Here is a 14807-nt window from a genome sequence, read left to right as displayed (position 1 = left end):
TATTCAGAGGCCAGGACTCTCAGTCACTATTTGCTGAGAGCATACTCAAATAATATTGCTTTCCCTGGGATGGCCACAGCTGCACCACATTGCATGTCAAGCATCTCTGAAGCCAGGGATCCAGAAGTCTTGGCATTTGTAAACAAAAGACAGGTCTGTTTGTCTGTCAAACTGTTCTGTATTTCTTGTGTTGCCAGATAGAGTTTATGGGTAAATTAGCCAGATGTCCTTATATGAATAAAGTTGAGATGTACATCTTAGCTCAGGCCAAAGTTTTCCATCATGATGGTAGCTTCCTGGTGTTGTATAATTCCTTCTTTGTGCTCCAAGGGTTATCAAACATCCCAGGCCAATCGCCCTTGGTCCTGAGTGATATTTAAATGACATTTATTCTACAGAAGAAAATACGTTATGCTACAATATATGAAATACAAATTTGGCTTCTAGTTTTCAATAACTTGGCAATTTAGATATGTAAAATACAGCTATTAGGCCAGATCCAAGTGATAATACCGGTTGTTGCGTATAATGTGACTGTAAAGCTTCTTTAAGGAGGGAGTAGTTTATTCCAGAATGGAAGAAACCCTGTCCTAGTATCAAGCTGACATTGCCCCATAACTAATTACCCCCAGTCCAGAGGAGGTGCAGCTATCGCAGAGCAGTGCACTTGACTACCATAATTCTCATCTGGTAGTCTCCTGGAGAGTGTTTTGCCAGACAACCAGGCTCAGCAGCCCCATGTCTTCTTTGACTTCTGTCACAGGTAATTCCCCAAGCCCAGGCAACATGGGAACGGAGCAGAAGGAAAGGTGGCTCTGCTAGTTTTGCTTCCCATGAACTGAATGTGATATTTTTGTGTTCAGCAATTTGAGGGTCCCAAATTCAGCTGTTTCTTATGACAAAATAGTTGCAACAGTCCAGCAGAGCAGCATAAAATCTGTTTATCCTATTTCAAGTACTTAACAAGTGTAAGTGTACAGCTCGATCAATGACAATATGAACAAAAAACTAAAGTTTTTCAGTAGCATGGAAAAAAAAAATTGCTAAATTACTGACTCTCCTCGGTGTGTACACCCTTTAAGGTGCTTGCCATTGTCATAGCCATAAGGAGAATAAAATGATCACTTTTATCAACAGTGGTATACTTTCATCTTTTAATAAATTTTTTGAAGAAGGCAAGTTTGGGTGTACAGTGCATTTTAAGGCTTAGAGGAAGGGGAGTCATTGTCCACAAAAATTAAGCAGCATTCCCCATGAATGGTGTCTAGCAATAGGCTGAAGTCATTTAGGATTCAGACCTCAGTCTGTCCTCCAAGACCTTGCAGTGTCTCCCCACCACAATCTTGCAATGTCAGCTCCAGCATCTCAAGTCTGACATGCACTTTTCAGGGTCTTACCAATTTGTTATCCGAGACCTTTAACGTTCCAATATCTATAATCTCTGCAATGATGATCTGTGTTGGTTTTATATGGAATCCTGGGCATGCGTAGTTCCTGATGATCTTTGTACAGAGAGTTACAAATCATTCGTTTACCGAGACATATTGGAAATATCTATTCATTGCTGTAGAAGCTGGTCATGTGGCTGAGTGGTCACCTCCCCTCATGGCTAGTGATCCAGCTTGTATCCAGCCACCTGCTTGGAAACATAGCCTACCTGAGGAAGGGTGTCCTGGCTAGTAATTTCTGGGAAGATCATCAGCCTGAGACAGAAGGTCCCAGACTAATGAATCATTTGACATCAGGATGTGGTAGATCAGTGGTGCTAGATTCTATATATTTGAATACTATAAATCTGCCTAGCTGAAAACTTCCTCTCTGAACCAGCTACCACGTAGGAGTACTTTGAAAGTTCTCAGGCCTGGAGATGCCTGTACTAAACTCCTAAATCAGAACAGGTCTAAATCTGTTTGGCTCCTAATCCAAAACTAGGCCTGCCCCACAAGATTTGGATCACTCCCTTACAGATCTAGTAATGGTCAAGTGAAGAATGCATTTGTCATATGGCAAATATGCAAGGGAAGGAAACATTAAAGAAACAGGTAATGGAAAAAAATGTATGTTGAAAGGCATAAAGAATATGAAACAAAAGGATGCCAGAGTATTGTCGCAGAACTTCAGGAGTTGTTTCTCAACAGGATTGTGTAGGATTGTAGGTGAAGCAAGAGCAAATACTGTGATAATGTCTGGAAAGACGTAGGCAAACCAATGTATAGCTTTAGGAGAAAAGGAGGACAACTTGGAACTGCATCCCAGACATGAGTGTGCATCCTATATACATGTTTGAGGATGTTCTCTTTCCACATAGGAGGTGATACTAAGGCAAAAGTGACTGAGGGCATAGCTGGAAATCTCACCATAGCTAGGCTTGAAGCAGTGGATAGACCAGATGGGGCTCAAAGGTAAATTGAATAAGAAAGAAAGGCCTGGAAGCAGAAGACTGCGAGTGGGGAAAAACAGAGAGCATGAATTAATGGCATTTATAAATGTTTCTCCAGCTTAAATGAAGCACTTCTTTATTATGAGGCATTAACTGAATTGTGCTGATACATATCTCTAAGTTATTAGAGGAGAATCAAGCTTAAAAAGAGAAATTACTTTATTTCACTTTAAAATGCCCCTGATCCTGATGCCAGACCAGTTTGCCCATGTTTCCCAAGCAGCAAGTTGAGCTCTTGCTGCTACTCACAGCCGTGCAGCATTGGAGCAGTGATGTCTCTGCAGGAGATTTGGGGAAGGGCCCGGTATGTAAGGTGCAGTGGGGTGGTTGGGGTGGGAAAGCCCCAGGCATGGGGAGGATCAGAGGGAGCGCAGAGAGGCAAATGGAGTGGTCAGGCATCCCTGGTTCCAGCCCTCATGGAACAACTTGCCTTCACATGCTTGCTCCAGTTGTGAAAGATAAAAATGGCATATGGTCTGGAGATTTGGCATGTTTGATATTAGTAAAAACCAAGCCATAACAAAAACACATGATCATACTTGAAAATACGGTAAATAAGGTAAAGGGATAAACTTCGCAGTATATCCTAAAAATTAAAAGCTTGATGCCATTCAAAACTGAAGGTGAGGAGAAGAGGTCCCCTGTAGCAGCACCTGTACAGGTGCACCTGGAAGTTTTCAGTGGAAAGAACTACTATGTCAGTAGTATCATGACTGATAGTCACCAACAGCAACAGTGAAGATGGCAGGATGAAAACAATACTGACAATCTGAGAATCAGCCAAAGATGGAGAAAGCCTTCCATGGATGCATAGCTACTTCTCCTCTCCACCAAATCCTGGGGACTAGCTGATGTAAAAGCTGTATGTTGTCAGCATACGCCAAACCCCCAAGCCCATGCTTTATGACTCACGCCCCCTCCAACAAAAACCCTTGAAATGTCAGTGCCATTTTAAGCCCACAGGTTTATCGATATGACTGATTAAAGTGGCCCATCTAGCAAGATCAACCTGAATCTGTAGAAAAAAGACAAAATTCAACACAAGCACTTCTGCTGTGTTTGCTAGGAGCTGCAATGGCTACTCATTTACAAGCAAGAAGCCATGAGAAAGAACAGTTTGGATCCCTTAGCTCATAGTGGCTGCAAGTAGATGCTGTTCTAAGCAGAGGAGAAAATGGTGCAGCCTGGTGGTAACTGCTGGCACTGGCTTTTTATGGGGAATCCTCAGTAGGAGTTTGCCCGTGTTTCCTAGCAATGTAACATCATACAGTGAGAAAAACAAGCAACAGGGGAAGTGTTTTGAAGATTAAACAGTTTCTTTTTGCTTTCAGTGGTGGCGTGATTACAGGGAGAGATTGCACTGTTAACTATAACAGCACCTCTCGATTTGAAAAGTCACATTTTCATCAAGCCCATTTATGGAAGCTGTTCCCCACAGATAATGTGGTGATGACTGGAGAGAACTTTTGCTAAAAGAATGGCTCTGGCAGATGATGAATAATGCTATGCAAGTGGTGGTAACAGCTCTAAACCCAGTTATTTTTAAAGAGAAGTAGTGCTATTGCTTGACTTATCTTGTCAGACCCACATCTAGGCTCTGAAACCTGATATGGGTTATGTTCATCTCTACTCATTTATAATATACGTGACCACTGATGGTGGTCTGTGGTGACCTGATCTTCCCATATTGTCTTTTCCCCTCGAGTGGCACTCCAGACTCAGATTTTTCTTGTAAAGCCACCAGAAATCCAGTTTACATTTTATCTTGTACACAAAACTACAGGCTGCAATCTATTTTAATAGTTCCTGACAGCATTTCAGGTACAGGGTAGGTACTTTCTGCTCTAGTGACTCATGTATCCATCCTCGGAGATAATTCAGAACATGACTGTAAAAGGGCCCCAAGCTATCTGCTTTGAGCAGTGGGTTGGACTAGATGATCTCCGGAGGTACCTGCCAACGTCAGCTATGCTGCGATTCTGTGATATTTTATGTATAAATATGTTTTTGTGCTCTACTTTGCCATTAGTGGGGTAATGAGAATTTGCAAGGAATATAATATTTGGAATGTGATAGCAAATTCCTGCTGAGCTGCACCAGAAAACAGACTCAGTCTGAGTACACACTAATGCTAAGCAATCTTTACTTTATTGATGATCTACATCTATCGTTATGGCAAGAGCAAGAGAAGAGTCAAAACTAGTGGAAGAAAGATTAATGACAGAGTTTGTAGGGACTACTCCTTCATCTTGTATGGAAGACTCTTACACAACTGGCAGCCCTAGTGACAGATCTGCATGCCAAAAGGTTGGGTGCAGCAGCAGAATTGATTTTATGGCAGAGAAGAGGTGCTGTGTAGGGCTGAGAATGCTGCTTTACAGTAGGGAGGCACTTCAGCCTGAGGGATGCATGCTGAGCTTGAGAGGCTGCCAGTCCTGTAGCATGTTTGAAGCTTTGCCAGAAATTACAGACAATACCTTTCTGCTCTCAAAAATTCTTGAATCCAAAATGATGGCATTTTATGTTACACTTCATCCTGACGGATAAAGGGGACCTGATCACAGGCTGAACAGTCAGTTGAAAAGGGTCTTTATTCTATTTGCACAAAACAAATTTAGGTGAGTACTGGTATTTTTGGTGCTGGGGGACAGATTTCACAAATTTGAAAACTGGTTTTTCTCATCTGGGTGAAAGAATTTAAACAAAAAATACGAGTGATGCTGGTGAGCTGTCTGTCTGTCAATGTTCAAAACAGCTACAGACCAGAAGGGAAGCTACACTGATTTTAAAAAAACCCAACAAACAGCACAATTGAAAACAAACTCCCCAAAGACTGAAAACTAACTCAGCTTCAAGAATTTCTCTTTTATTCTCACTGGCAAACAAAGCAGTTGATAGCAATTAATGTAAATTGAAGTCCAGAAAATAGGTGTAGATAACAAAAGGGATACACGGTCAGCGTTATTGAGGGCAATAGGAAGTTACTTTGCATGTACAGCAAGAATACAAAAAACAGTAACAAGAATATGGGTCCAGTACTAGATAGAGATGCTGTAAGTATCAAGAATTGGCAGAAAAGGCAAGTTTTTAACAAATATTTTGCTCTGTGTTTGGGGAAAAGCCAGATATATTCAATCGGATGATGGAACTGCTTTCATTGACAGTAGCTAATGAGGATGTTAAACAGTAGCTATAAAGTTAGACTTTTTACAATCGAGATTTCAGCTTAAGTTTCATCTATGATTTTTTTAGAGAGCTGATCCATGAGTGCTGTGGAACATCAATGTTGATTTTTTAATAAATCCTTTAAAACTGGGAGGGTTCCAAAAGACAGCAAGTAGCTCACATCGTGCCAGTACTTTTAAAGGCTAAGTGGCATAACATGAATAATTATAAGCCTGACATCAATCAGTGGAAAATATTACATAGCTAACAGGGGGCTGACTAATAATTATTATTCATAAGTATTAATTATCATTAATATTCATAATCCAGCCCCATGTTAGCTAATGCATTTAAATGGGTCAGTGAAATTAAAACTGATCTGTGTGCTTATTGATTTAATCAAACTGAATATGATTTTTTAAAAGATTATCAATTAGGTTGACAGAGGTAATGATGCGGAGGTAAGAAACTCTGAAGAACATTTGACTTGGCTTCATATGTCGGCCTGGTTACGTCACCTGAATTATGCAAAATCAAGGTTAGATTTGTTACCATCTGTAAGTACCAGCAGTTAATCAGACTAACTATAGTCATGCCTTCTGACTGAAAGCCAAATAGATTCAGGTTAGAAATAAGGTACATATGTATGTGAGGAACAAGGTCATGGAAAAAATTCTTCATCCTGGATGTTTTTAAAAGAAAATCTGGTATAAGTAGTTTGGGCAGTGAATGTGGAGAGTGATGAGGAGAACTAGAAGCAACAGAGGCAGCGATGGGGAGCTAGTTCCCCCTCCCTGCCAGTCTGCATGCACAGGCAGCACTTCTTTCTTCTTCTCTTTCCCCACTTTCTAATCACATTATTCCTGTGGCTCTGCAAATGAAGGCTTTCTGAGCCAGGCATGGCCCTGCTGCAGTGGCACGCATGGCGCAGCTCCAGGCGCCACAGCATCCAGGGCAGCGGCAGGTGCTGATCTTGGCAGTGGGCACCATCAGCCTGGCTTTTGTGAAAGGTGAGAAAAGATCATTGCAAGAGTCCTTCTGGCTTCTAGGAGTCATTTTAAGGTATTTCTGAGCTGTTCATCAAAAGGCAGGTGTCCTGTCCAACGTACCAAACCTAGACAAAGTGGCCCAGTCCTGGGAGAACTGGGGATTAGGTCTGTGTTTTGGGCCAATCCCCCTCATGTCACCTTCCCATGCCCTCCTCAGCCCCCCTGCCTCCATGCTGGAGGGACAAGGAGCAGCTGCCCGGCTCTGCTGGGCACATGGGGAGGCCCTGCAGTATTCCAGCAGCCTGCCCCTCCCAAACAGCTGCTTCCCATCCCCTGCAGGGGAAAAGCCATAGATCTGGTGGAAGCATCCTGTGGGCTGGGTCTGGCCCACAGATCACAATGCTGAGGCAGGATAAGGCAAATGATATAAAATATTTTTCAGGGCCAAGTTCTGTGTCAGGACAAAGTCAAAAGGAGATAACATCTAACAATGTTTTACTTTCTTTACAAGTCTTCAATGTGGTACTCTAAAATCAAGTCCGGTAGTATAATTTTCGACAGAATTGGTTCCTGTAGCCTTTGGTAAGTGTCAGGAATATTGTTACGTTTCTAGCACAAACAAAGACAGAATGAATAAAAAGCAGAGAAACTATGTTTAATATATATTGTCTCACTTTGTTTAGGGAAAGCTGTAGGTCAACTGAAGCAAATTTAGATTAAATCAACAGGAATATCGGGGAACTGAAGAGTTGCATGAGAAGAAATTTAAAAATACGTCTAGGCAGTGAGTGAATGTAGAAAATAGAAGCACATTAGATTTGTAACGCCAGGGAAATGAAAGAAATTATTTTTAAAAGAAACATGTACTTACTGAAGAAAAATTTGGGCCAGGTTGCTCTTACAAGGGAAATTGTGTCACCCTGATAAATCAGTAGTACAGCTGACGCTAAACTAAGCAGAGCTCTGTGTGAACATGCTGTGAACAGCCCTCTGCTTCTAAGGCACAGGTGACCTAGAAGCCATTCCCTTGGGTCTCTGTCCCACAAGTGAATGAGAACCGACTTGTAACAGCCTTTTGGGGGAGCACTCTCTAGATACTGCAGTTGGAACAGGAATATTCTGTACTGTGAAGGAGAGTGCTTAGGCTACAATTAGTGTCACTGAGTTTTATGATGTGTTGCCAGTAGTATGACGGATGGACTACAAGTTTGCAAATCCAAAAGAAGGCTGATAATTTCATACATGATTCTATTTCTGGTAATGGCCTTACTAAATCTTACTAGTTTTGACCATGGGAAAACTGTAATATTCCTGTCACTCTTCAGTTACCATGCACCCCAGTCCTGCAAGTTACGCTTTCATTGCACAAGGGTCTGCTTTCTACCTTTATTATCCATATGGTTGGGTACGATCCGATTGGGAGGCACCTCTCGGATCACTAAGTAACAGCCCCATGTCACCCAGGGTCACATAATCATGTTCATACGTGTCTCAATCACCACCTTACTAGACAGTTTGCCCCTGCTGCTCCGATATTGAACACTGTCCCAGACAGTCAGCTCTTTGATGATGGGGAAACAGTTGCAGGAGAGATATATATATAGTTTTTGCCTTATCATCATGGAACACCTATCCTGTTTTTCTTTTCTATAACCTGTAATCTTGGTTTTGTTATGTAACCTGCAGCTCAGTTTTAGTGCATTGGTTGCAAAATTTACTGTTTCCCTGAGAAATATAAGTCTGGCAAGCCTGGGGATGTTTGCCACTCCTGGCTGAGAGAATAGTGGCATGCTTCTCTTCCACCTTTCACCACAATCAGCCTTGTCAGTAGTGAGAGTAAAAGCCCCGGTCGAAGTTTAGGTCTCTTCCTGACTGCCACAGTTATTTTCATCCAGGGAGAGTTGTCACAGACAAGCTAATAATGTTCTCCAGAATGTTTTTCATTCATCATTAAGTCTGGTACTGTATTTCAATATTATTATTATTTTAGTTACAAAGTGTGGTGATGCAAATATCCTGAACCATCAGCCTAAGACTGCAGAAAACTCAGAGGTGGAGTGAGCTGAGAGTAAAATGCCTGAAGGCCTTGTGGAGGAGAGGTAGGCTACTGGGAAGGAGGGGTAGGCAGCTTTTGGAAGAACCAAGTTTTAGTGTATCTGTGGCTCCAAGAAGCCCTAGTGAACCTTATGTTAATGTCAGTTGCCCAGGTGTATAACCTGGTTTGTGAAGCAGCATTTTTTCCAGCTAACTCTCAGGTTGTATTTGTGAACAAATGGCATTATTAATTATGCAGTTAAGTTTCATAACCCTTTTTTTAATTTCTTTTTTTTTGTTTGTTTGTTTGTTTTTGTTTGTTATTGCTTTACTGTATAGTCCAATTGAAATTAATCTTTGGGAGGGATTTACCCAAGTCGAAAGCACAGTACCTTGCAAGTAGTCTCCTCAGGCCCCCCCTGAACAGTGTGGGGGTGGTCCTCCTAGAGATCTGTTGTGCCTGAAGTATAAACTATATAGAATCCAAGGAAGCAAATGTAGGAACATGTTTTTCCACCCCCAAAACACTTCAGTTTGAAGGGCACAAAATACGTTTTTTTCTTTTAAATGTTTGTTGTATGTGCCCGTATGATTGTCTGCTCTGTAAAAGAGAATCATTCACCTGGTGTAACCCCATAGCACAGTGGTACCTGATCCCCAAGAGCACTGACGGAGCTGCAGGAAAGACAGGTATTCAGCTGCTGGATTTAGATTTCCCAGTTACACAGTTCTCCAGTGTACTGATGGGAAGCACCAAGGACTGAATGGACAAAGAAAGTGACTTCTAGCCATGCAAGGTGGTCACTCTAGGATGAGATGTAGGATCTTGAGCTGGCAACTATTTAGAACCAGAATAGACTCTAACCGTTGCATCAAACACTGAATTTTAAGGTTAATTCTGACTGTAACTTCCAGGCCTCAGAAAAAATGTAAGTATTGAATAGTGTCTGTCGCAGAGGTTCATCAGCACAGAACCAATTTCCAAAAATACTCTCTACAGAAATATTCTCTCCTGTACTACCATCTTAAAATGGAGTCTAACTATAGCAGGTTGCACAGCATGAGGCACCTTGTGCATGAAAAATTACACAATTATGAATGTTTGGATTAGTTTATATGATTGACTGATCATCCTTAAGTGCTTTATAATGCAACCATTCGGCAAATTAGGCTGATGTAATGTATCCCTACCAACAAGTAATTTCCTATGTGTTTGTTTGCGGTGTTCTCTGGCAGCTGCATTAAGTTCGTTAATGAAATATATTGAGTAGATCATGATCCCCCTTACTCTTTATTTCATAGGTTGGTGAGACCAGATGCAAAAAAGTTTGCACTTCGAAATCTGATCTGAGATCCAATGATTTCAGCATCGTTGGAAGCTTGCCAAGGGATTTTGAATTATCGAATTATGACTGTTATGGGAAGCCCATTGAAGTCAACAATGGGCTTGGGAAATCTCAAGCCAAGAATAACAAGAAGCCTCCTCCTCCCAAGCCTGTCATTCCATCAGCCGCAAAGAGAATTGATCTTTATGCAAGAGCACTGTTCCCTTTTTGCTTCTTGTTCTTCAATGTCATATACTGGTCCATATATTTATGATAAATCTTTTATTTATTTTTTTCATATGTGTAAAATATATCCCATTTCATTACCCCTTCCCAGTCATGAAGGCCACTGTGTGAAATTATTTGCATTTGCAAAGCAATATGTTGCATTTTGATGCCATGCGATTGTACTGAACATATGGCATCTGGATTTTGAATGAAAGCATGACACTGCAATGTCTGTGCTCCAACCAAGGTTGTATATAAATGTACAGCATACATCCTGCTTTAGGAATATATATGAAGGACAATGCATACTACATTATAAAGCTGAATAATGCTCTTCAGTTATTAGTAACATACAGAGATTTAAAGTGTTCCTGACAATGAAACTGATGTGCACGTTGAGTATTATTAAAATCAGTATTCGAGTATACGTAGTATTTAACAGCTTTTCTGCTGACTTCCAGAGGAAAAAAAAACCCAAAACATCTTGTTCTTGTATAATTTTAGATGGCACTGTTGAAGAAAAAGCTAAGTTGTAATTTATATTATTTAGACTTTGTAAGTGAAGGCAGCATTGATTGAATAAGCTGATCTTGTCTATGTGGAAAAATAAAGATCAGAGAATTACTAATTTTGTAAAATCAGGTCATTTAGAAAAAAAAAGACTAATAACCATATCCATCAAGCAAGCCCACTTAAGTGTTAAGCTAAACTAGATACAATATGTCAAAAACAAACAGGCCACTTTCTAGACTAAAGGTATCAGGAGTTTTGGAGAAACATCACAAGATGCAGGTCAGTATCAGGATATATTATACTTTTTTACATTACTTTGTCCTCTGGCTCTTCTGCTGTGGCGTCTGGCAAGACTGCAGTATATCATAGTTTTTTTGTTGTTGCACCAGATACATCTTACTCAATTTGTATTTTTTTTATCCCCTTGAAAGCTTTCAGTTTAAACAAACCAGTTGTTGTCAAGATGCAATCCCATTTTTACCACTAGTTATACTTCTTTTGTTTGCCTGTTGTAGCACAGATGACCAAAGCTAACACTTAGCCACCTGTAGAAGTGAAGAAGTACTAAAGGTCTAAGGGGCTGAGACTCTTAAATATATCATGACTCTTTGTGCCTATGTGTTAATTAATGGCTGCCATCAACAGCTCATTGATTTGGCTGCTACTTTTTGAAGAATAAGGTCCGATGCGTGAATCTGCTCCGATAGGAAACTGCTCTCTATTTGCCAGAGGAACCCCCGTGACATGGAGATGACAGAAACATGATGTGCGTAGGGCAGGACATGTGGTCTCCAGTGGGTGCCAGGGTACACCCCCTCGTAAGGGCAAGTCACGAGGAGAAACACAGCCAAAAGAAAGCTGCTTGTGTGTAGGCACCTGAGTAGCTTGTGTTCCCCGGGAACGCACAGGGACTGTGCCTCAGCCCTTGTGAGTGTGCCATAGGGAAACATGTCTCCTCTTGTAAAACTGGGGCATCACAGTTAGTTAAAATATTAAAATAAGACAGTTCTCACTAACTTGGCAATTCATAAAATGTACTACAGATGATTGACCCCTCACAGGCAAGGAAGGGACTGAATTAAAGACCTGAAACCTTCCATAGTGAGGGAACAGGCCCAATCACACTTGTGCTACATTTCTAGCTCATCCAGGATGTGCTGAGCCAATCTGGGCAACGAGTGGACTCTTGGATCACTTGGGTATTGCCCACCACGCTGTCCACATATGGCAAGCCTGCACAACCAGAAGGTCAAAAGTGGGAATATAAAAAGGGCAAAGCATGCCATGCTGGCTTCACTGGGCATCTGGCAGATCTGCACGTGCCCAGGGGTTTTTTCTAACCCCTGCCACTTTGTGATCAACGCCCTGGTTGCAAGGATTCATGTCTGGGTTGAAGAGATCTGCTCTTCAGAATACCATCGCGTGCTTTCTGCCAGCTTCCTGACTGCTTCCCGGTGGAGATTTCAAGGATCCACTTTACCAGGCAGCCACAGTTTGTCCTTTGGATTTCTTTCCAATCTGAGGAAATGGAAGGGAAATCCCAGATGTTACTGAACTGTGTCGAACCAGAGGAAAAACAAATTATATCTTTAAGGTCCAGTTCAAAGTTTCAGTGTTTGTGTCTGTTGAAGGTATTTACAGAATTGTCAGAGACTCTGAGAAGCAATAAGGATAATTCAAAGAGAGGAAGGAAGGGAGGGGTAATTTTTCTACAATCAGAGTGCTGTATTTATAGACATTATTTATTCTCATACTTGTATATTTTCTTAAAGTACTGGAAGGCAAGCAAATAATTACCCTGTGTTGGAAATTATATGAATTTTGGAAGATAAATGTCTTCTTAGAACTCTTATTAAATGATTTATCTGTAATTAATGTCCACATTCTATCTGTATAATCTCACTTATAGATTTTATTGTTAAATTAATCTTTGTTCCTTCTTGTTTTCCTGCTTACTTGACAGCTTTTGTGTTTTATCATAAAACATTTAATCAATAATACACTGTAATTGCTTTCCAACTCACACAAAAGGAAGCAAAAGGAATGTGTATTGTTAAGATAAAGGTTTTTCATTCATTACAGAACAAAAACTAAGGACAGAAGCAAAGTTTAACAGCAAATTTGAAACAAAATTTAAAATAAAACAGTATCAGCTCTCAGGTATTCATTTTCTTTTTACTTACACTAGATTATATTGCAGTATTTGTGTTACCTCGGAATATATTAACTTGTCCTACTGAGCAGTAATAATTGGTCTAGATTTTTTCCTTCTTTCCACTAAAGGTCATTGAGAGTTTTGCATACCATGTCACATTATGGTCCTCCAGCACCCTCTAGTTGTAAAATTCTGCCTGTTGACTTATTTCCAGAACAAGGTGGAAATATAAAACTGTATAGGGAGTATAGGACGTTACTTGGCAGTGATAATACGAAGGGGAAAAAATATTAATTGGATATAAAATCAATGGACAGCTGTAGAAATTTGCCATGCAGTATGAGTTTAAAATTGTAGAAATTAAGACTTTCAAGTAGTAGCAAAGGTGAGGCTCATGAAGTACGTATTAGTAACTAGATTAGCTAGTCATGATGTCTGAACAAACTGCATGACAGCAAAATCTGTTCTGAGGGAGAGACCATCTGTGTTTCAGTTGACATTTACTTTAAGTAGAAGAGTTACAAATTTTTGTTCTAGCCTTAACATAGACCTCAGTATTTTCTTGTCTCTTAAGCATCGAGAAGTAGTATCCAAATAGTTCGTTCCTTTCTTTCAAAGTGTTATGGCCCTTTAGATATATTTCTATTTCAGGATTTTAGAACACATTCAAACACTGCATCAGGATTTTCCAATGAATTAATTCATTGCTTACCTGCATCCACAAATTTAAGCTATACAATAAGTAAGGATGTGACTTGAAAAGTATATCAGCTGCTATGCGTTAATTCCCTGTTAGGATGTGTGAAATGTACCGAGTGGAGTAATCCACACCTTACTTTCTCATGCTGTTTCTACTGATGTTTGATGCCCAGTTTTAGGAGCAACTCTGTAGTGGGTTTTGGCACCTCTTTTTTCAGTCTCACGTTAATTCTAGCTGAGATGGTGTATGTGAGCAGTCTGCCTTTTGAGTGAGGAAGGGAGTTTATTTCTGTAAGTGCAGCCTATAGAAGACTGACCACTTGGAGACATTGTCAACCAGCTTTTATTCTTCAAAGTCTTCAAATTAATTTGGACTTGGAAACAGGAACTGTGTGGGTTAAGAGAGAGCAGCTTCAGTGCCCTATTACCCACTAAAAAGAAAGTAGTGAAGACTGCATTTTGGGGTAGTTTCAATGAGCATGACCCACAGAGACTAATCTGGCTGCATAATCATTTTGAAGAAATGCAGTTACAAGTAATCTTTATTTGAAAAATTTCACTCTGAAGAGAGACAATAACTTACCTAAGTAGTCTGTCACAAGCTGTTAAGGCAATCTATTAAGAGACATTACAATACAGGTGAGACTACTGGTCTCTTCTTCAATTAAAGCAGCTTACCATTATGGTTATTGGATGACCTCTGCTGAGGATATTTATAGAACAGGTATCAATAAATTATTTATTTCAAAGGCAGTGCAACATGAATATATGCAATGTCGAGTGATTTTTCAGGCTATATACACAGCTTAGTGCTGAAATGAGCACAAATGTGATGTGTAGCAGATAAAGAAATGATAGGACACTGTTACCTGATGCTTTGGTGTACTAATTGCAGGATTAGAGAAGATAATGTGGAAAGAAAACGAAATTCAAATACAGAGAGATTGAGTAATAGTTTTGCTTGTGCCTACAGTTTAATTTAATTGTGTCTAACAATTTAATTGCTCCATATAGTAATAAAATGCTGTAACAGTTACCCTCTTTCTCTATAAATATAAAGGATTACTGAAAAAAAAGAAAACTTAAGCTCATCTGTAGTGTCAGAAATATAGACACTAGTTCTTTTCATAGGAAGCTCTACACTTGAATAAACAATGGAACATATAGAAAACAAAATGCAGTGTTTAAAGACGTAAAATTCTCATTGTCGTGGTTTTGTCTATACCATTGTATCAATCTGGGCTGCTTGCAGCACTCCC

General features: G+C 40.2%; 1 protein-coding gene across 2 annotated transcripts in view; it reads left to right on the top strand.

Annotated features, from left to right (window-relative positions):
* Window positions 1-12896, top strand: part of GLRB (glycine receptor beta) — a 51412-nt gene extending 38516 nt beyond the window's left edge. For both annotated transcript variants that reach the window (XM_064449816.1, XM_064449815.1), the window contains one exon: window positions 9931-12896. In XM_064449816.1, coding sequence (XP_064305886.1) covers window positions 9931-10227 — 297 coding nt within the window. In that variant the 3' untranslated portion in view covers window positions 10228-12896. The remainder of the gene's footprint in view (window positions 1-9930) is intronic.
* The last annotated feature ends 1911 nt before the right edge of the window (window positions 12897-14807 follow it).

The sequence above is a fragment of the Phalacrocorax carbo genome, chromosome 4, assembly GCF_963921805.1.
Source record: "Phalacrocorax carbo chromosome 4, bPhaCar2.1, whole genome shotgun sequence".
NCBI classification, from domain to species: Eukaryota; Metazoa; Chordata; class Aves; order Suliformes; family Phalacrocoracidae; genus Phalacrocorax; species Phalacrocorax carbo.
Note: the sequence above shows the minus strand (reverse complement) of the source record. Positions and strands in the feature narration are given on the sequence as shown.